Below are 22,427 nucleotides of genomic sequence, written 5' to 3' on the forward strand. Positions count from 1 at the left end.
ATTCTCCATCAGTGTTACTCCCCCGTTACACAGTTGTTGAATACCTAAAGTATCAACGGGAAAGACAGCAGGGAAGTTGTGGTGCCAAAAAAATGCTGTTCTTGCTTGAAAGTACTGGGTTGGACATTGCGTTGCACAAAAGCAAGAGTATTGCCGAAAGTGTCCTCAGAGGACATTAGTAGTTCCTCATGTATACTGCCTCTTTGCATATATACTATGATGCTTTTAGCATATTCTTACCACTGCCATAACTGAATCTTCCAGGCACAAACTGCTCATACATATAATACAAGTAACAAACATGCAGTGGAATAGCAACAGTAAGCTATGATAGTGTTTGCATAATTAATTTATTGCTAAACGTTTCATGAATTCTTGATGAATGTAATGTGCTAATGGTAGACATGTCAAATAAAAAACAGAAGTGCTTAAATCAGCATGTATGTCAACTGTTCAACATTTGATGCCATTAAAACTTACTACGCCTGTTTCTTTTGCTTCTTTGTTGACTTTTCATTTTCAGACTTTGTGCTCGACTTACTCTCCTAACCTGAAGAAAATTAAAGTGATGTGGTTCAGTCAATACTTGGCATACCTTACTACATGAGAATCTCAACATAAAGAAACATTGGATACAATGAGGTAAATCTAAATAAATCAAAATGCTTGAAATTTTCCCCCGCATGTGCCTATAATGACTATCGGATATATGGAGGTATATTAGTGCCAAATACATCTTCATTTAAATGAAGTTCAACTGTAATCACATTCAGTAGCACATGGCAAAGCACAAAAGCTCCTGAACATCTCAATGCCTCAAAAACTAACGAGCAAGCACATTTGTGCTTCTTCACATATGAGTGAACTGATGGCACCTTAAAGCAGGGAGGAGGAGGCACGCTGAATACCTAGCTTGGCAAGCATGCTGAATGCATAAATTTAGCTTAACAGATCGTCTAATGTATTTAAGAAGAAGCTTCTGAAGTGTTCATCAGCAGCACCGACCTTGGCTGTATGAAGCAATCAAAATAGCCGCATGGCTCACGCTTGGCCCGTTTGCGCTTCGCAGGTGTGTAAATGATATTCTTTATATGCTAAAAAAGCAACAACCCATACTTGCTGTTGCTCCCTTGCTCACAAGTATTTTGTGAAATTGCCTGTGACTGTTTTTCATTAATGTTTCTGCTACTATGCTCTGGTGATGTGGAAACAAATCCCGGGCCTGACACTCGTTCGGCATCATTGCTTTCCTTGGAAGACTTGCCCGATGATCCCGCAGATCAAATGCGAGTTCTTTTTCATTTACTGAAAGATCTGCATACTCGTTCTGTGCAATCAGCAAAAAGTCAGGCCGAGCTGTCCGCTGATATAAAAGCCATAAAAAGCAGTCAGAAAAGTATTGAAACGAAGATTGGCAACATTCACGAGAGATTGGATGAACTCGAAGAAAAAACTAAATCGTTCGACAATATGTCTGAAGAACTTAATGGAGTACGCCATACACTGGAAGGCGCTACCGCACGGCATGACTCTTTGGAAGCTCGTCTAGACGATTTAGAGGATAGGTCGCGTCGCGACAACTTAATTTTCCGAGGTATACCTGACTCTCCTCAATCGTGGGAGCAGTCTGAAACACATGTCAAATCTGCCCTTCTTTGTGTTGCGGATAATTTGCCTGATAATGCTATTGATCGTGCACATCGTATCAGATCTTTCGTCCCCAACAAGTGCCGCCCCATTGTTGTGAAGTTTTCAAACTATAAAGTTAAACAAAAAGTTTTGAGTGCACGTAAAAAGCTAAAGGAAAATGGCATCACTATGAGCGAAGATTTTTCACCCGCAACGCGTCGTATACGCTCGAAACTTGCTGATTTTGCCAAAAATCAATCGGGAACGCAGCCCTATCAGCTTAGGTACAAAAGGCTTGTCATGAATAAAAAGCATTACGTGTACACTTCAGAAACAGACAGCGTCACCGAACGTAAGCAATTTGCGTCATCTGATAACCGCCGTACAAATGGCAACGCAACTAAAGGTGCGCCAAGCTAGAGGTGCGTGAGTGGATGTGGGCAGGATCAGTTACACACATCTGTACTCTTTACTAATGTTCAAAGTCTGTCTAATAAGCGTGACCTTTTAAACTCTGCTATTGATACTTGCAATGCACACATACTCGTATTGACAGAAACCTGGCTTCGGCCAGAAATAATGGATAACTTTTTTCGTCAGTTAATCAATTTTCTGTATATCGCTGTGATCGAGAGTCGCGGATCGCCGGTGCTGTATTGCTCGCCATCTCGAAAGAACTCCCATCGTACCGCATTCACATCCCAAGTAAGTTGGAAACCGTTTGGGTTGTCACTGAATTTCCCAAGCAAAAAAACATCATTGGCGTCTGTTACCACCCCCCTGCTCACAATTCCACTTTCGTTAACGAACTACACGACGTGATCAATTCTGTGGTGTATCTATTCCCGAGGTTACCGCTTTTCTTAATGGGTGATTTTAACATCCCTAATGTTTTGTGGGATTGTGAGCCACCTGTGTTGAATCCTCCTTCACTCGCAAGAGATTTTTTGGATATGTGCACTGTATTTTCTTTAACACAATTGAAATGAAACCACCTAGAATCGTAGAATCAACAGCTAACATTCTTGATCTCGTATTAGCAACACACCCTGAATACGTTTCAAACGTCACTGCCCGGTATAAGTGACCACTCCATTCTATCATTTTGCATTAACATTTCATGTCCAAAATGCAAAAACAGAAAGAAATTTATCAAAGATTATAAAAATGCAAATTTCAAACTAATCAACCAGGAACTTTTCTCGACGTTTTTCTCGATGGTTTTGAAGAGCCAACAGTGCAATCAAATTGGGATTTATTTTTATTTAAGGTTAAAGAATTAACAAATAAATACATACCTACTTGTACGATAATTGCAAATGCTGATGCACCATGGTACAACCGCTAATTAAAACACTTGGCGAATAAGAAAACATGCACATACCGCTCAGCAATACAGTCCACAGATAACAGCCACTGGGCAGCCTACGAACAAGCTTCTGCCATGTACATAGCAGCCATAAAGAATGCTAAAGATAATTTTCTAAGTAGCACATTACCTTCAATGCTCACATCCGATTCCAAAAAGTTTTGGCGCGTGTTTCATCCTAAAAGTGATAGCACAATAAGTCTTGTTGATTCTGCAGGGAACACTATACCTGATGCGCAGTGTCAGTGCGGAGTCTTTGTCCGCAACTTTTCTACAACTCAAACAATGCTTCCTCATGTTAAACCTTTAGGATTTATAGTAATGCCTCCCTTTATAATTGACTACAATGGCGTAGTCAAAGCTATAAAAAATTTAAAAGAATCCTCCTCACCTGGATACGATTCCATTAATCCTATGTTTTGTATAATTAGTCTGCTACTCATCCATTATATTAACAAAAATGTTTCAACAGTCCCTAGATAACAGTTCCCTCCCTACTGACTGGAAGATCGGGAGGGTGGTTCCGCTTCACAAGTCTTGTAATAAACACTCGCCTCTAAATTATTGCCCCATTTGTCTAACTAGCATTCCATGTAAAATTTTCGAGCATATTCTATTTTCAAATCTTGTTTCTTTTCTTGAATCAAATTAATTTTTTTCGCTTTCACAGCATCGTTTCTGCAAGACATTCTCGTGCGATACTCCACTCGTATATTTCACTCACCGTCTTTATGCTATCCTCGATCGTTCTTCTTTAGCTGACTGTATATTTTTGGATTTTTCAAAAGCCTCCGATAAAGTATGCCATAATCTCCTTTTATATAAGTTGCAGTTAAGTCGAACCTCGATATATCGAACAGCGCGGCAATCGCGAAATAGTTCGATATATCCAGAATTCGATATAAAAAAATCAAGTAAAAAATGCGTCAAAAACTTATGGAAAACAACCAATGAACCAATCATGGTGCAGTAAGTACTCATTTGAGGATTCAAACAAAGCATTTATTGCGTCGGCTTAAAATACTGAAAAAGGGTAGCCTGCTTTTTGTTGGCAATGGCGTGTTTGACGACTGCGTCCTCAATGTAATCCAGGCGATCCACAAGTGATAGGCCGGTGCCTTCAATCGCGCCGCAGTGGCGGCGCACAAGGGCCAGAGCAGCTATGACCTCAGCTGATGTAGGGAACGGGGCATCATCAGCGCTTGCGGGATCCATCTCGGCAGCGTTTTGATTTGGCTGCTCAGCAGTAACTTTGGTGACGATCTCCACATCCGTCAGCTCCGCTGTTGTACCAGTGCTGTCGTACTCAATGTGCTCCTTGGTATGCCAAACGCTTCTGCGACGCTCGACTTCTTCTCGCCATTCTCGACGCACTAGATTGCTTCTAGTTTAGCAGCAAAAGACAGAGTCGTCCGTTTCTTAGCGTTTGCAGCCATCATTACACACACCACGACGTGAGACAGTCCTAACTCCACACACACGCGAACACAACGAGGCTACGAGCGCAACGATCGATGCGACCAGGCATAGCCTCCTCTATAACTTTTGTGCCTGCGCGGTCGGTCCCTCACCGCCGTCCCATGAACGCCTCGGCGTTCCCCTAGGGGCGCTCGCGTCCCATAATAGCTCACTCGGCGTTCGCTGCAACAGCAGGTGCACACCGCTACGCTGCGGTTTTCCCGCCGCGTGCAAAATTAGTTTACCGTGCTTGTTCTAAAACTCTGCTTGCCAGTTGATGTTCTTTCTAGTGTGGTGCGTGTCCCCAAAGTGCTTTGCTAACTGCAGCACTCACTGAGACAGCCGTGCCTGTGTGCGCTTTCTTCCAACTTTTGGTCGACTCGGGTAAGTTCTCTGTTAAATGTGTTACCTCGTAAAGAAAATTCGCTTGTTTCAAGGCAACATGCCTAAAAGTGGTATTTTTGTTGTGTGCAGCACTACCGATAAAGAGAAAAGGCGGCTGTCCAAGCTCAGAAGTTTGGTTGCGCCCCGAATGCTGCACAATGCCGTAGTGCTGCGTACCGCACTGCAAATCATGGAGCGGCCGGAAAGAAACCGGAGTATCATTCCACGAAATTCCCAGTGACCAAGAACTTCGCGAAAAGTGGCTTAAGGTAATCTGGAGAGACAACTGGACCCCAAATAGCACATCTTGTTATTCCACTGTTTGTAGCCGACACTTAATTCGTCCCGTCCGACTTTAAAGAAGGGTGCACGACGCGAAGACTGAAGAAAGGCGTTGTGCCCAGCGTCTTCCAAGAGTATCCATCATATTTGCAGCCTCGAAAGCAAACCGAAAGAAGCGATGCAGCCCTCGGGAAGCATACCACGACCTTCGAGGAGCATCTCGACAGGGGGAAGACGTTGCTCCCAACACCAGATGTTGCTGCACTAGCAATGGTTGGTGGATATATCGCACGAAAAATCCACGAAACCATTTCCTGTGATGAATGCTTCACTCTAGTAACGAAACCAAACACTTCTACGCCATCGGATGCCTTAATTAGGCACCAGGACAGAGGTGGACTCCTCTATCCGTCTGCTGAGCTTGTAATGGTTCTGCATTCGCTAAAGAAGTACCTGGAAGTTTTCCTCGCAAAAGCGAGAAAGATGAAGCAGCCACTAAAGGCTGCCGTTGACAACGCCGCGAAAGTACTTCAGAAACGTGAACAACTCAAGTGGTCAGCCCCAGGCCATCATGAAAAACTCTTGGACGTTGTGTTTATGAAGTTTCTCCGTCCACTTTTTGTGAACTTCGCGACGAGCGTGACTGACAAACACGACTTTGCGAAAGATTTCCACACCAAACCGTTGTCTCGAAAAGTGCTCAAGCTATGAGCGCGAAATCAAATATAAAAGTTCGCATTGCATTCCGCATACAGTGTTTGTGTTAAAAATTTTATGTGTACACCCTATTTAGCGTATACGCATAGTCTAATGCCATGAAGATGTTTCTAGACGATCACCAATGCAAGCGTGCACATAGGCCACGTCGTCTGCTGTTATTGTGGGATTGGGGCGGCTTCTAGCGGCAAGCACCGGAACTATGAGGGACGGACGGCGCCTGTGTATTCCGCGCCAACGCGCGGGCACGAAAAGTATAGAGGAGGCTATGGACCAGGGATGCGACGACGGGGAGGAGCTAGTCCAACAAGTGCAGTGCGTCGACCCGTCGACGCTGCAAGGATGCAGCGTGCGCACGCCGCTACGTTCAAGTGGCGCTCTCGGCGCCATCGATGTGTGCAGTGGTCGTAAACGCCCACCACACTGCCGCTAGTTTCGAAAGTGTTGCGGGAAAGCTCGCCGCCTGTCAACGGAGCGCGGGCGGTCTGGGGTGGCCGAGTTCGATATATCCATTATGCGTCAAACATCGTTCGAAATAAAAAATTAAAAATGCATGCGATTTCCCGCGTGATATAGGAACCGTTTGATATAGCAATAATTCAATATATCCGTGTTTGATATATCGAGGTTCGACTACTAAATTTGGATTCCAAACTGCTTGCATGCCTTGAATGTTTTTTACTTAATCATTCCCAGTTTGTCTCTATTATTAACACTGACTCTCCTCCGAGTTTTGTTTCCTCAGGGGTACCACAAAAATCGGTGCTCGGCCCTCTCCTCTTTTTAATCTACATTAACGACTTACCTTCCTGCGTCTCTTCCCATATCAATTTGTTTGCAGATGACTGTGTAATATTTAGAGAAATAACTAGCCCGAATGATACTACTATTCTACAGTCTGATCTTGATGCTGTGTCCGCTTGGTGTAAGACTTGGTGCATGGAATTAAACACTAAAAAATGCAAAGTTATGCGTGTAACTAGATCTACTAATGTAAATGTTTCATATCATCTCGATAACTTTCTTTTGGAAGTAGTATCGACATATAGATATCTTGGCATCATTATATCCTCAAAACTAACCTGGAATGATCATTTTGAATCTATAATCGCCAGCACCAACAAAACACTTGCATATCTTCGCCGGAATTTCTCACACGCTCCGCAGGCCCTTAAACTTTTACTTTATAAAACGCTAATTCGTTCGAAGGTGGAATACGCCACCTCTGTTTGGGACCCTTTCCATGACAATCTAATCTACTCACTTGAAATGGTTCAAAATAACTCTGCACGTTTTATTATGTCTAATTATGCTCGAACCGCAAGTATGGCTAATATGAAATGTATCCTTGAACTACCATCACTAGCATCTCGCCGTAAGATTCATTGCGTGTGTTTTTTTCACAGCATATTTCACCATCGTTCACTACACGATGATTTCATCTTTCCTCCCCAGTATGTATCATCCCACATTGACCACCAACATAAAGTCGCCGTTCCTTTTTGTAGGACTTCTACTTTTCAGTAGTCATTTTTTCCCAGGACTTGTGAGGAGTGGAACCATCTTCCTACCACTACTGCATAAATTACAGACCATCAACGTTTCAAGAATGTTTTAACTAATAGTAACTAAATAGTTCTTTACCTCATTTTATTTGTCATTGTTTCTTCTTGTTTGCTTGTGTGGGGCTGTATCATCTTGGCAGTTTACATTGTTTTATAGTTCGATGATTTGTATTGATTTGAATTGATTTGATTTGTTAGAGTATTGTATTTGTATTGGTACTCAATGTATAAATGTATCTTCTCACAGAAATGTTTTTTTTTTGCCACTCCCCTCTGTAATGCTTCAGCCCTGAGGGTAAAATAAATAAATAAATAAATAAATAAATAAAATACTGATACAGATGCCTTCCATTAATTCGACTCTGACGAGACTAACGAAAATGATCAAACTATCTGGACAGTTGGATTTAACGAGGCAAAAAAAAAATGCAGATGCACACTGCTGATTCATTTATTTGGCAGTATTTTCTTGATTCAAAGATGACCCTCAGTCGAAGGAGCATCCATTTTTTTTGTGCTCAAAGTAGAAAAATAGTGTAGAAATGAAATTAAAGCTTGTAAACAAAGTAGATATTTAACGCGTACGCACTTTTTATCAAGAAAAGTGTACCATGCTTCGATTCTGGCACTAACTAAAGAATGAAACCAGCGTACTTTGCCCTCACAAAATAGATATTGGCACCTGATAATGTCCATCAACATCACTGTCAAACAGCACTTTATTCCTGTCTATGAACAACAACATGTTCTCCGTATGGTCCATTGCATGTTTGATAATCCGCATTTATCAAATGACTTTGCAACAGTCCCAAATGAGTGGTGGCCTACACCTAAACTAACCACTCAGGTAGTTCATCCTGCCACTCATGGCAATTATCTGAAATGCATAAATGTGATGCAATTTGTTGTCGCTAGCACATCATGTTAAATAACTTTTTTAAGCAAGGTCTGAAAGCGGCGCATCATCATCATCACACTACACGAGAACTACTACTGCTGCCATTTTGTGATGGTAATGACGATCACACTGGCTATGCTGACTATGCTGGCTCTGATGACAGGCTGTTGCAAATGCAGTTTTGGTTTCGTATACAACTTTACTGTGAAGGAAATTCTTTGACTAATTTCTTGGGGGAAAAAAGGTGTGAATCAGTATCGGGTAAACACAGTAATCCTTCATTGTGAGCCATCCGTTTTTTCTTGGAAATCTTTCTAGGGCAGGCCAAAGATACTAAGCATTTTCGATGAGGACTAACATGTGTTCAACGTATTCAGTGTCCATTAAGCTCTGCTAAGATATGCACTGCTGTTAAAGGGGCCACTACTATTGAGTTGACCATAGAGGTCAGGTGGCTGAATGCTGACAAAAGCTCCACTTTAGGATCGAAATAACGAAAGTTTGGTCCCATAGGCACTGGCCAGGAACTTTGGTAGGAATCGAAATTACTGGAGTCAAGTTAACGGCAGTCTACTGCAACATTGCTCAAATAATTTTGCAGAAGTTTACTGATTGATTGGTTTTAATGTCAAAACCTAACACAGGGGCTACGAGAGGCATTGCAGTGGAGGGCTTCTGGTTAACTGTAACCGCATGGAGTTCATTAGTAATGTGCACATAAATTTAAGTAGTCTACAAGTACCTTTGCGTTCCAGTCCTATCGGAATGCAGCCATTAGGGTGAACCGAACCTGTTACCGCATGCTCAACAGGAGAATAGAATAGCCAATGAGTTACCACGGTAAGCTTTTTTTTTCCTTTCCCCTCTCTCTTTCAATAAAACGTTTTATGGGACTTCGCTCAAAACACTTCAGAGCTTTGAGAACGCACAACCCTGCACATAATCGCACTGATTACTGGTAACATGAATTCACTGAAGATTATTACACATGTTTACCATTTGTCATTTTGCACAAAGAGTATGTGCAATCAAAGAATGATTTGCGGCACAAACCTGCTGCGTCAGGTGGCTTGTCCTCTGTGCTCTCTGAGTCACATGACTTGTCTCCAGATTTCCCGGGTGAGTTCTGCCAACTTGTTTTGCTCTTTACATTCTCCTCTTTTTTGATGCCATTCACTTTCCGTACTTCGTTACTTGTGCTGTCTTCATCATGATTCGCCTTGCTGTCACAGGAGTCCTCGGCCAGCGGCGCCCTCTGCTTTCGTACCCTTGCACGTTTCCTGGAGCGATACAAAACAAATAGAGCACACATGGACAATGGACAATGTATAAAGAAATACCGACTACAAAGATTAGTCACATTGGTACTGATTGATTAGGTTTAACTTCTTAAAGTGACACGAGGGCTATGCGAGTGGCAGCTGAGAATTGCACCTGCAACATCGTACTCGGCAGGAGATAACCATTGCCACCACTTGCCATTCCTAGCCACCATAGCAGATGCGTGAATGCTTGTGTACAAGATGTCAGCTAAGAGCTGTTTAACAATGACCCAGGGAACTGTATATAAGCCACAAGAGATAATTTAACTTTACAGAAATGCACAAAGCTACAGTCTGAATTGTGTGAACCGGTAGCCCAACAATGCTGGCAATTTAAAAATTTGTTTCTTTGTAAAGGAATATATCTTCAAATCAACACTCACCCTCTGTTGCAATTCAAAGAGTAATACCACTTGCATGCTCAAGACACGAGATAATTAAGATGATACTGCATGAGGCCACAGCACTTACCTAGGAATGTGAGCACCAGCAGAATCGTCAAAATCAGATAAGCCTTCAAGGGCCTCTTCCTCACGGAAAGTATAGGAGGCAAAGTTATAAAGAATGTAAGAAATGTTCAACGAACAAGCAAAGCAATAAGCAGATGTGCAAACCCATTTCACAATGAAAGCAAAGAGCTAAGACAATTATTTGCAATGATTTAAGCTACAGGTGCCAACTGATATTTCAGACATCGCAGCACCATCACTCTCACCCAATAGACTGTGTATGAGGATGACAGATATTTTGGTTGCCTTACAGCGTGTCATTCTATATTTTGGACTCTGCTTTCACGACTGTATGCTATTTCAACCACTAAGTTGAGCAAAAAGTTTACCTTTTTGCCGTAGCTCACCAATTCCATGTTTATGAGAAGCAAATGCATTTGCAAATTCATGCTGAACCTTTTACCCACTTTCCAGCCGTTACGGTCCAAAACTATTTCGCCAGTTTTGAGTCCCACTGTGCAATAAAAACTCATAAGATCTTTATTTTGCGGTTGCTTTTTGTGCCCAAGACTTTCAGCAATATTTGGACAGCGCGTGGAAGTGCTTTGCAGTCCTTGATTATTGCAGCAAATTTTTGCAGAAAAACGCTTTCTTTTCTGCCCCCTTTTGTTTTGCGGTCGCTGCAAATACTGCAGTCCTTGCTGCTTCTGCCGGGGATCTTGTAGATGAAATAGGGCTTTCCGTCTAGCCTTCCTTCACAGTCCAAACGAGCAGACTGGCCTTGTTTCTTAGCGCGAGACCTTGCGTCACCCACCAGCTGCTCGATCAGGTTCTGGTGGTACTGCAGGTGGTGCTGCGCTTTCTGTCCCTGCTTCAGCTGCTGCATCCTCATCAAAATGAAACTGTACAATTGAAACTTCAAGAAGCAAAAAAAAAAAGATTATTTCTCCACTATTTCATGAACTTGCGGGAAAATGCATAGCTTGCACAGTAGTGATCAGCCTTGTCAACTGCAGCCATATTTTTGGTGTATAGTCAAATATCACCACGGGCATTTTTGATACTTCTTTCGTACACGCTTTGTGGGCTGAACTGAGCACTGTGACTTGATGCTTGTTGAGCCAGGCAAGTGCCATGTACGAGTTTCCTTGTCGGTAAGCAGCCACATCACCTTTTTTTTAGCTTCCTCTTGAGCTGCTGTGGCATTTATTGTCTGTTCATCATCACGGTCCTAGTTAGCAATACCCTCTGCAAAATTAACTCTTCAGCAAGCACTGGGGATGTGTAAAATCTGTAGACATAAAGATGACAGCCCCTACCCGGCGTAGCTTGCTGCACTTTCGGCAGCAGGTAGAGAACAATCCTGCATGTGAAAGGGAGCTCAGGACAGCAGAGGCTAACAGTCGTTGTGCTACCATAGTAAGGCTCAAACGTAGAAATGTAGCCTGTTTGGCAGTCAGCAAGTGCATAAACGTGCATGCCCCATTTTGTTGGCTTCTGAGGATTGTAAATGTAACACTTGAATGAGGCTTGGCCCTTGAAGCCAACAGTGCTTTCATCTATGCAAATTTTGGGGCCGGCGTTGAAATGCGCTCTGCATTTTCCTTCAACGTAAAACACAACATCCCTGACCTTGCTTCCACGAGTTGGTCAACCTAAAGAGGCATCTGTGATTGGAGCAACGTGTTGCATCCATAAGATTCGAAGAAATATCTTCCGTTGGAAAACGTGCGGGAAGAAAGGCATCTTCTTTAAGAGGTCCTTATTAAAGTACTCCTTCAATTCCGGCTTGGGATTAAAGGCCATGTTGATGATTACGCCTAGGAAGGTTTCAATTCTTCCAAGGGCACATCTTCCCAGTCCTTCCAAATGAAGTACTTCAGAAGGATGCCAGCACTTGAGATTTTTTCACATGCACAGCGGTTTGTTTTGCGCACCATTTCCTCAATCAGCTGGTCGGTGAAGAACACCTGCAAGTAGTCCAACTCGCAGTTTAAATTGGAAGCGCTTACTTGGTATCCCAGGTTCCTGATAGTGAAGGGAAGAGGGGCAAAGGCTGTAAAATTATCCATCTAGGCTTGCCAGCCTGTTCCACATGGTCGCGTGTTACCAGAGCAGCCGTCTCCAGCATCGTCATCTTCTTCGCCGCTGGCTTCTGTAGAATCACTATCTCCATCCCCTGACGGAGACACATAGTTCTCTTCCTCACTAAAATCGCCTTCACTTTTGCTAAAGGTTTTGGAATTATTGCCATAGAAGGCACTCGGCGAGAAGGCAGCTACGCTTCGCTGCAAGCAGTGTGAAAACAGAGCCACTGAGCACTCGAATAATCCAAGGCTCCGAAAAGCATAAGCACTGCCATCTAGTGTAAAAAAAAGCAAAGCTAAAGTAAAAGAACTTTACTTACTCTTTAAGAGATGGCACATCATGCGTAGCGAGGAAACGCGCGCAATTCAACCACAAAAAAGCTTGTCGGACAGTGCCGAACAGCGGACTGGTACAGCCGTGTTGCGTTGTCCGGAGGGGCCCGACAACGAACCGCAAAGGGTTAAGTTTTAGCAGTAGATGCTGCAAGCGACTGTATGTGGTGCCATTCCACAGCCCCTCGCTAAAAGCTGACAAGCAAGTACACAAAGTGTACTATACTGACAAGATACCATTTACAGCACTGAAGTTTACAGGCTGCACACTTGCAACAAGTAGGTTAGTGCTCACTTACAAGCCAAACAATTTGGTTACAAGTGTCAAAATAATAAACCAAGGAGATAATCTGCACTGCAAGTGCCTCAGACTTACTCTACACTCTTGTCGGTGTCATCATCTGAAGCTGGGACGACGTCGCTTTCGTAGCCATCCTTCTGCTTTTCAACAACTTCAATGTGGTTCAGATCAGCCAGGTATTCGTCGCCATTCTGGTTGCCATCCTGTACAAGGCATCCAAATATACATGATCATGCAGTGCCTAACCTCAAATTGGGTCCATGCACCCTTTCCTGTCTGTGAGGATATGCTCAAGCACCATGGGGCCACATTTAGTAACCCTCTCAGTTGCAGCTGAGTGATTGGAAGCCCAAGTAAATACATCTGCACTAAACACGCTGGGAAGCGCGCCTCTCTAGGAATTGTTCTAAAAATTTCCCCGTGTATTTTAACAGCAGCAAACACTGATGACCTAAAGAGATGCAGTAATGCCACACTTCCTTTAGTTCACATTTGAAATCAGTTCCATTTCAGTTTCTGTTATCCTGTGCAGAAATCCTTGAAGGGCTCCTGAGGATGCCTTGTAAAATTTTTTTTAATGTACACTGGAACTTGTAAGTATCCTGGTTGCATTCTGATGAAATAATTTTTCAAAAACATTTAATAATAGCAGAGTTAGTAGCAAGTGAAGTGTTGCAAGGTGATGGTTCAAGGTAGCGAGCCACCCTCTCTGTAGCAAAAGCTCTCTGCCTTGACCAGCACCACAATAATCATTCGTCCCATCTTCCACGTCAGACCAGAGAGCCCGCTTCACAATTACATCACAAGCCCTGCTTTGATTTAGAGCGCAGCTCCTAGGTGGCCGTTCCTGCGGCGAGTGTCAGTGGCATCCCTCGGCCTAACCGAGCAAACGAGCATAGAAAAAATTAAAGAGCATATGCAGAGCGCAGCGGGGAATAAAAGACAGTGATAGCGAAGAGAGCACAAGGATAAGGGTGCAGCGGAAGCATGAGACGGAGGAGCAGGGTATGGCGAAAGCGTGAGAAAAAAAGTGTAATGCCACGCAAGACGGCTTCTGTGGCGACGACCGCTATGAGATGGTGCCAGAGTAGCACACCGTCTGTTCACTGATGGCATGCGGCAAGCGCACCCACCAATACCATATATGGAAACAAAAGAGCTTAATGAGAGGAGGTCTATCTCCAGCGGCTGCTGTGAATCGCGCCCACACGCGTCACCCACATGCTGTCTCTCGTAATCTGATTAGCGAGGCAGTCGTGCCACACTTAGCTACATTTGCAATGTGCGGCACGAGACAAATTGTCCGCGCCAGCCAATATATCGCGAAATGAAAACACGTATAGAGTGGCACTCAAATTTCGCACTATGGAGTATTGTAATCATCGGTCAATTCTTTTTCTTTTGTGTGCTTTGCATTTCATGTGAAACCATAGTGGATGCACCCAGATCTCTGATGATCTGCAACATGGTAGGTGAGACCTGCGACACTGTCTTACTAAGCAGAGATTAGCTGATTTAAGAAAAAGAATCTGCAGACTTTAACTTAAATTTTCAGCTGTCTTTACAGTGCACGTAGGTGTAATGTTTTGAAGTCACAATAGTCAGTGCATGATCTATGCACAGTGCTTGCTTGTCTGCAATTCCTGAAACCTTGGCCTTTAACCCCTTAGGTGTTTCGGACAAGCACAGCTCGTCCTAACCAAAGCGTCCCCAAACTGTTTTGGATGAGCAGAGCTCGTCCTACCAGAATAGGTTCTCCTCTTGAGTGTTCAGGACAAGAAGCACTCGTCTACGGCTAGATCGCGTGTCGCCCACCAAATGGAAGCACTTACTTGACGATTTCGGTTTCTCTTTCGGCGGGAGTACATTTTTTTTTTCGTTTTTTTTTAAACGTGGCATCCGGTGGCAGCGACACATGCATAGCTGACCCATCAACCTAAAAAAATAGCGTTTCATCTTTGTCATCTTCCAATGAAGATGATTCAGATACTGATGTTTATCTTGTGTCAAGAAGAGAAGAAGACAGCGATGACGCCGAATTGAGCAGTTATTCTGGTGATGATAACATCTCTGAAGCAAACATTGCAAGTGCTCTTCAATGGGTATAGCTTGATGTCGACAATCCTGGTGCGAAGCCTCCTCGGTTTCCATTTTTGGCAGTTCCAGGCAAGAATTTCAATTTGATATCGCCAGATGACCGTCTGCAGTTGCATACAGCAGTTTCTCGATGAACTGATTAAAGCACTGCATGGGCCGATTTTTCAGCCCGGGCCCTGCCCAGGCCTGTTTTTACGTTGGGCTGCCTGCCCAAGCCCAACCAAAAGCTTTATAGCCAGACCCGGGCCCGCCCGGGCCCGGAAACAATCTACGTTACCCACCCGGCCTGGCCCACCATCCCTTTACCTTAGGCCTGATCCCAGCTCGAAACTGGCCCAACCCGCAGCCCGAGACCGAAAAAGATCACTGAGCGGCATTAAAAAAAATAAAGAAGAGAATGAAAGGAATTTATTCTTCAGGCATAAATACATGTCTTATGCAATTATGAACATCATTTGAGCCGTCTGAATGCAAATACCAGCGCGCGGAGTAATACGAATCACCCTGCCGAGCAGTATTGCCAGCAGTTTCCACCGGCGTGACCTTGATGCGGCCCAATCCACTTCTATAGCAGCGCCGCCACAGTATTTTTCCACGTTGGGTGCCTTACTGCAAAGCATGTGTGCTCCGCCGCAGTCGCTCGTCCCTCTCAACCATATACTAGTACACTATAGCGGAAGTGCAGCCACGACCAGTTGTGAGCGCGCATGGATAGTGTAAATGGAGAAAGAAAGCTTCTCGTTCCTCCATGATGCAGCGTAATGCGCTGCTGCTGGGCGGCCGGTTGACAACATGTGTGCAATCATGGATGAATGCAGTGCCATATTTCAGCCACGTAATGAATTGTCTTACCAGTCATCGTTTTACCAATTCGCCTTTGAAGAATCAGCAAGTCGCGAACGCGCTTGCACCGCGCTGAAAGCATTAATTACGTTGATTTAGGTAAGGAATACAATAGCATCCTTTGGTTTGAGGCGACTTCGGTCTTTCTGGACATTTACATTCTGTTCAAACAGCGCAAAATACAATGGAAGAAGAAAAGGAAAGTACACAGGAGTAGCACTGCTAGCTTCCAGCTGCGCCGGGGCAACAAGTTTTTTAGAGTCGAGATGCGTGAGGATAACTCGCTGCACGTTACATGCACACGACCAGAAAGGGCCCGCGTCAAAATACCCGAGCCCGGGTCAAAAAGCACATGCTGTGCTTGAGCCCAGCTTGAGCCCGTGAAAAAACTGCCCTACCCGGCCCGGTCCGGCCCGGTGGGCCCGGTCTTTTGGGTAAGCCCAAGCCCGTGCAGTGCTCTAGAACTGATTACACCAGTGGTCAATGAAGCAAATCTCAAAACGGCTGAAAAGCTCAAATGCTCTAGTCCCAGTGAACACTCCCACCTCAAAAAATGCGTACAAGTGACAAAGGAAGAGATGTGCATGTTCCTTGCACTCCTGCTATTGCAGGGAATAGTTCACAAGCCCCGGCAGCAGTGGTACTGGTCCAAGAACAAGTTGCTCACACACATTTTCGGAGAAGTGATGTCTTGCAATAGACCGATCCAACCAACCAGTTTCACGACGCCACCGCTGCCGCAGTGCATGCTGGTACTTGTAGTCATCGGGCCGCTCCAGCCGCCCTGAGTGCCTGTGTGTCCTGTTACCGAACGATTTTTGGCAATTTTTATGGTTCGTGTGGAGCCATCGTGTGAGGAGAGGATTCACCTGCTGTGTTCCTGGGCGCTACAACAACAGCACAAGGGACAATGTGTTTCCTAAAGAGTGAAAGCTTCGAGAGACGTCGATCCAATGGATTAATAGGTGGTACTTGATGCAAGATCTCATGCGATCAGAGAGATGTGTGTTTTGCACTTCGAGCATGAGGGGGTTGTGTCCCGTGTCAATCAGGATCTTTCTCCCTGCTGATGTAATTGAAAGCCTGGCAACCTGTGCCGTTTGCTGAGCCTCGATGACTTCTTCAAGCGTATTGTGGATTCCAAGGTCCATCAGTTTCTCTGTGCTCGTGCGCATCGGAAGACCTAGGACTCTCTTGATGCTTTTTCGAATGAGAGTGTTTAATTTAGTCCTCTCGTGGCGTTGCCACTTGTGCATGGATACGACATAGTTTATGTGGCTGGAACAGTCTGAGGAGGTTGTCCTCCCGAAGACCACCCCAATTGTTGGAGATCCTAACAGTTAATCGGATGACCCCTTCCACCTTGGAAGTCAGACGGTCGATCGTACGGCCAGTCTGTCCGCTGGCTTCGATGATCATGCCCAGAACACGTATGAAATCCACCCTCGGGATTCGCTTCCCCGCAGCCGTGGCAGCCTAATGTCGACGTCACCCAGTGGTTTCCAGTTTTTGGGTTTAGGACCCCTTCTCGTGGGCCGATATAAAAGAAGTTCGGACTTTGACGGCGAGAGCTTGAGACCCATTTCCTTGATGTACACTTCAACACAGTCAACAACCTCCTGAAGGGAGCTCTCCACGCAGCCCTCCGAGCCACCGACACTCCATATGGTAATATCGTCCGCGTAAAGGAAGTACTTGATGTTGTCCAGACTTGAGAGCTCGGCAGCAAGCCCGCACATGGCAATGTTAAACAGCAGTGAGGAGACGACTGAGCCCCGAGGAGTGCCGAAAGAACCCAGATCGTAGGGCTCAGATTTGAGGTTCCCTAGCTTGATAGTGGCTCTTCTATCCCTAAGGAACGAGCTGGTGAACTTGTGAAAGTTGGTTCCTAGGTTAAGGCGAAAGATGGATTCGAGTATGCGGAAGTGTGAAACATTGTCAATGGCCTTCTCTAGATTGAGGCCGAGAATGGCCCTAACGTCCTTTGTCTCCTGATCTATAATATGATGTTTCAGCATTTTCATGACGTCCTGGGTCGATAGGTGTGGTCTGAAACCTTTCATGTTGATAGGGAAGAGGTTTGTTTCCTCAATGTGTTTCGATATGCGATCGTTGATGACGTGCTCGGCGACCTTGCCTATACAAGACGTGAGAGAAATCGGTCTCAAATTGTTAAGACAGGGACTCCGGCCCGGTTTGGGGATGAGAATGACTGACGCCATTTTCCAGTGCTCGGGGAAAACCCCCGACTCCCAAATATGATTGATTTCTTTGGTGAGGATGGTGACAGAATCGTCGTCTAGATTACGTAGCGTCTGGTTCGTGATGCCGTCTAGGCCGGGGGCGGATTTCCCGTTAAGATTGGTTAATGCGTTCCGGACCTCTGCTTCCTGGAAGGGCTTGTCCATCTCGAGGGCTGGCAATCCCATGTATTGCGGGTAGCCAGAAGGAGGTCGGGCTATAGCCAAAGGTAGGTATGTTCGGACTAAAGACTCCATTATTTCCGCGTCTGATTTCGCTTTCCTTTCTGAGTGTAGTATTCTGTCTACCAGACGTGTCTGTGTGGATCTGGATTTGGTCTCCTGCAGCAGGTGTTTGAGGAGGTTCCATTTCCCCCCACTCTCATTTGGCCATCAACCGTGTTGCAAATTTCGTCCCAATGCTGTTTCTCCAGCATCTGACAGTGTACGGATATGTCCCGATTAAGACTCACTATGCGCTTGCGTAGTCTGCGATTCAGGCGGTGTGCTTTCCACCTGGTAATGAGGGCGCTTTTTGCCTCCAGAAGATGGGCAAGCCTGCTATCCAATTTACTGACCTTAAGATCAGTCTTGATCGTTTTGGTGGCCGACTTGACGTCTTCGCCAAGCTGAGATAACCACTTGGCGAAATCCGGTGGGTCATTGCCTTATTGTGTGTTCCTAGATCTGATCTTACGAAAGAGGTCCCAGTCTGTGAACTTGAAAGCTCTAGGGGGTTTGCCCTGAATTTGTAATGTTGTACTTAGAATATAGTGGTCGCTCCCCAAGTCCTCGGCCAAGTTAGACCACGAGACCTCTCCCGTAGTTGCAACAAAGGTGAGGTCTGGGGTGGTATCCCTAGAGCAAGAATTTCCAGTGCGGGTAGGAAACGCGGGGTCCGTTACCAGAGTGAGGTGTAGATCCGAGGCCGCTTGCCAGAGCTCGGCTCCTTTGGCAGTGGTGCGAGGATAGCCCCAAGCATGATGGGGTGCGTTGAAATCCCCCGCTATCACTATGGATGCACCCGCATTGCTAGCAATCGTAATAGCTTTCGATAACAATGTGGTGAAGCGATGGTGCCTACCTTTTGGAGAGCTATATATGTGGAGTATGAAGATGCTGTTTCTTAGCTTGCTGCCTGGTATGATCTCTATCAGAGAGTGTTCAACCTTGCTGTGTCTCATGTGTAGATTGTGCGTGATTGAAGTGTACTGGTTAGACACCAACGTGCAGATATCTCTGCCATCTGGACTTTTCGTGATGTGGGGTGTGTAGCCCGACAGGCTCACCATTTCCGTCAGCGTCTCCTGTAGCATAATAACTTGTGGTCGGATTGACTGGGATTTGATGTACTGCTGTAGGGCTGCCCTTTTTGACTGGAAGCCCCAACAGTTCCATTGCCAAATTACGAAATTGTTATGTTATTTATTGTAGGGCTGCCCTTTTTGACTGGAAGCCCCAACAGTTCCATTGCCAAATTACGAAATTGTTATGGCGTCCCGCCATTGTTGGATATCGCTGGAGGTTTCTCTTGCGAATTGCTACGGGATGGCAGCGTCTGTGCGATCGTGACCTTAGGATTTACTTTGACCGGAGTAGCCTCGGCTGAGTGCACAACTTTAACTTGGTCAGCTTCAACCTTAGTGATTCTGCTGTTCAATGCCGCTATCGACTGGACCACTGCCTTTAGTGCATTTTTGATCTCGGCTAAGGTATCCTTGACCTGCGTTTTGAAATCTGCATCCTCGTCCTTGGCCGGGTTTGCTAGTGCTCTCCTTTTTGTGGGTTTTGCCCCTGGCTGGACGTCCATAGGGACCTCATCGAGGATCGTAGCTGATGCGGCCACTGTACCGGGATGCGTGATAGGAGGACACGGTGATGAACCGGTGGGATTTCCTTAAGTCGGCTATTTCAGCTCTAAGTTGCTCAACAATTGCTCTAAGGCTAGCATTTTCTCTCTGCATTCGTACAAAAATATCCGTATGTTGCTCTGGATGAGTGCCCCCCTTTACCTGTGGGTGTAGGCTCTTAACTTTGGATGCCCAGGTCTGGTGCTGATCTCCTTGCTGCATAGCGATGCGGACGGCAGGTACTCTGGAGCGGGAATGGCCCCTGGATCTCGAACGGCCTCTGGATCCCGAATGGTCACCTGCTCCGCCCCTGGAACGGGAGCACCCTCGTGATGGGTGTAGCTGTTGGCTGACATCAGGCGAGCGCCAGCTGCTGCTCGGGCCCGCAGCGGTATTGCGTCCACCTGCGCCGGCTGGTAGCGGCAGGAAGTCTCCGCCGCCATCTGTGAAGTTTATGTCAACGTTGATGTCTTCCACAAAGGCCGGCGTATATTGCATCAGCTGCTTTCTTCTTCTTCTTCGGACTATGTAAGGCACTTGAAAACATTGTTTACACGTCTTGTCTGCCGTGGGATGTGGACCCCCGTACAACTTGCATTCCGGGGTGCAGACGTGACCCTCCGGAGGAGATTGAATACCGCAGCCTCTACAGACCGCCTCTTCTGGGTTGGGACAAACATCGACTCAATGACCGAGCTTTCCACAGGCATAACAGACATCCATCTGTCTGCGAAACAGGTTGCAATGCACCAAGCTTGTGCCACACATGATGTAATTTGGGACTTTTAGTCCGTCAAAAAGGACTATCACCGTGGTAGAATTCTTGATTCTCTTGACCTGTAGTGCAGTAGGGTTCCTTTGGTGCACGATAAGTGAATAAAGCTGTTCTTGACCAATGTCCAAGTCTATACCCCTGATGACACTTTGCATGTGTTGTCGGGGGCAAACTTCAAAACTGGCCTTACCGATAGTAATAGTGTTGATCTTGGAGTATGCCCTGGCGTTCTTCTCCGCCGGGGTACTGATAACTGCGATGTTTTGCATCATGTTTGGGCAAACTGCGTCTTCTGCGACGTCTTCTTCACTGAGCGCTGTAGCCATTGCAAGTGACTGGGCAAACTTGATTTGACTCACATTTCTCATGTCGAGGCCATTTCTAGGTCACACGATGATTCGATGGTGGTCTCTTGGGAGGTGGGGAAGTCTCGAAGCAGCAATAAGGTGCCTCTTCAATGCAGCTCGGGAGCGATGAGACGACTCTGCGTTGCGGGGCATCGAGACGCTTGCTTGCGTCTCGTTCGTGGGGGTATGCGTCGTACAAAGTTTGCGTTTAGCGATGGCCATGGACCACCCAGAGTCTTGAAGATCATCGGGAGTGATATCCTCTCCATCGACGAAGACTTGCATAGACATCTTCTGCGTAGAGTGCGGGAAAACCCTTGCGGGAACGGCCGGCGGCCGCTCCACCGCTGGGCAGCTAGGCTGAGCACGGTAGCCAAAAAAGTCTTGAAAAAGAGGTCGAAAAGTCCACCCACCGAGAAAAACTTGGTAGCGAGATGGAATCCTTGTGACTTTATGTGTTGAGTGGCACAAAAATTCGCTCACAAATAGGCAAGAAACTAACCGGAAACATTCTCGAAAACAGGATCCGATATTTGCTCGGGCGGTCTAGTCCGCATCCTCACGCAGTCTCACTGAGCTGCACATGGGCAAAAATAGTAACACAAAACGACCGCGTACATCAGCATGCACTACATATAGAAAGCTCGAACAAATACGATACTCAGCGCGTAATCAGAGGGTAATGACTGAAATGAAAGAGCAGCAGGCACTTTTCAACGTTCGCCTCGCATGCTGCAATGAACAGCCCATGTAATTTCTTAAAATACATGACGAATTTTTCTCGGGGGTGGAGTCGCAGAGATGTCTGGGAAGCTCGTGCGCAGTACTCAACAAGCGGGCACTGCAGTGGTGTGGTGGACCAGTTGACTACAACCAAGATGGTGGCAGTGCTATTTCCAGAAAACCGGCACATGCACAGATTGGCCGGTGGGATCAGTCTATTGGTTCCTGTAAATGACTTAGTATGTGGTGCAAATATTTTTTCAACATCAAGTCATCATCATCATCAGTCTATATTTATGTACACTGCAGGACGATAGATAGATCTCCAATAGATTGATCCCATGGACCGATCTGCGCATGGGGTGGTTTTCCAGAAGTAGTACTGCCACCATTTTGGTTGTATACAACTGGTCAACCACACCACCGCAGTCCGCGCTCATTGAGTACTGCATACGAGCTTCCCAGACATCTCTGCGACTCCACCACCGAGAAACATTCGTCATGTATTTTAAGAAATTACATTGGCTGTTCATTGCAGCATGCGAGGCGAATGCTTAAATGTGCCTGCTGCTCTTTCATTTCAGTTGTTACCCGCTGATTACACGTTGAGTATCGTATTTGTTCGAGCTTTGTATGTAGTACATGCAGATTTACGCGGTGGTTTTGCATTACTATTTTTGAACACGTGCATCTCGGTAACTGCAACGTTATGTTTGATTAGCGACAGACATAATAGGATTTGTATACCTGTGACAGGT

The 22,427-nt window shown here is 45.6% G+C and overlaps 1 protein-coding gene across 1 annotated transcript in view; it reads right to left on the minus strand.

Moving 5' to 3' along the window:
• Positions 1-22,427, minus strand: part of LOC119440663 (histone-lysine N-methyltransferase SETDB1-B) — a 97,882-nt gene that overhangs the window by 58,229 nt on the left and 17,226 nt on the right. The window contains exons 7-10 of the mRNA XM_037705556.2: positions 12,870-12,997; positions 12,011-12,101; positions 10,874-10,953; positions 9,356-9,582 (exon numbers count right to left, since the gene is read on the minus strand). Of these exons, the coding sequence (XP_037561484.2) occupies positions 9,356-9,582; positions 10,874-10,953; positions 12,011-12,101; positions 12,870-12,997 (526 nt within the window). The remainder of the gene's footprint in view (positions 1-9,355; positions 9,583-10,873; positions 10,954-12,010; positions 12,102-12,869; positions 12,998-22,427) is intronic.

Source organism: Dermacentor silvarum, chromosome 1 (assembly GCF_013339745.2).
Source record: "Dermacentor silvarum isolate Dsil-2018 chromosome 1, BIME_Dsil_1.4, whole genome shotgun sequence".
NCBI classification, from domain to species: Eukaryota; Metazoa; Arthropoda; class Arachnida; order Ixodida; family Ixodidae; genus Dermacentor; species Dermacentor silvarum.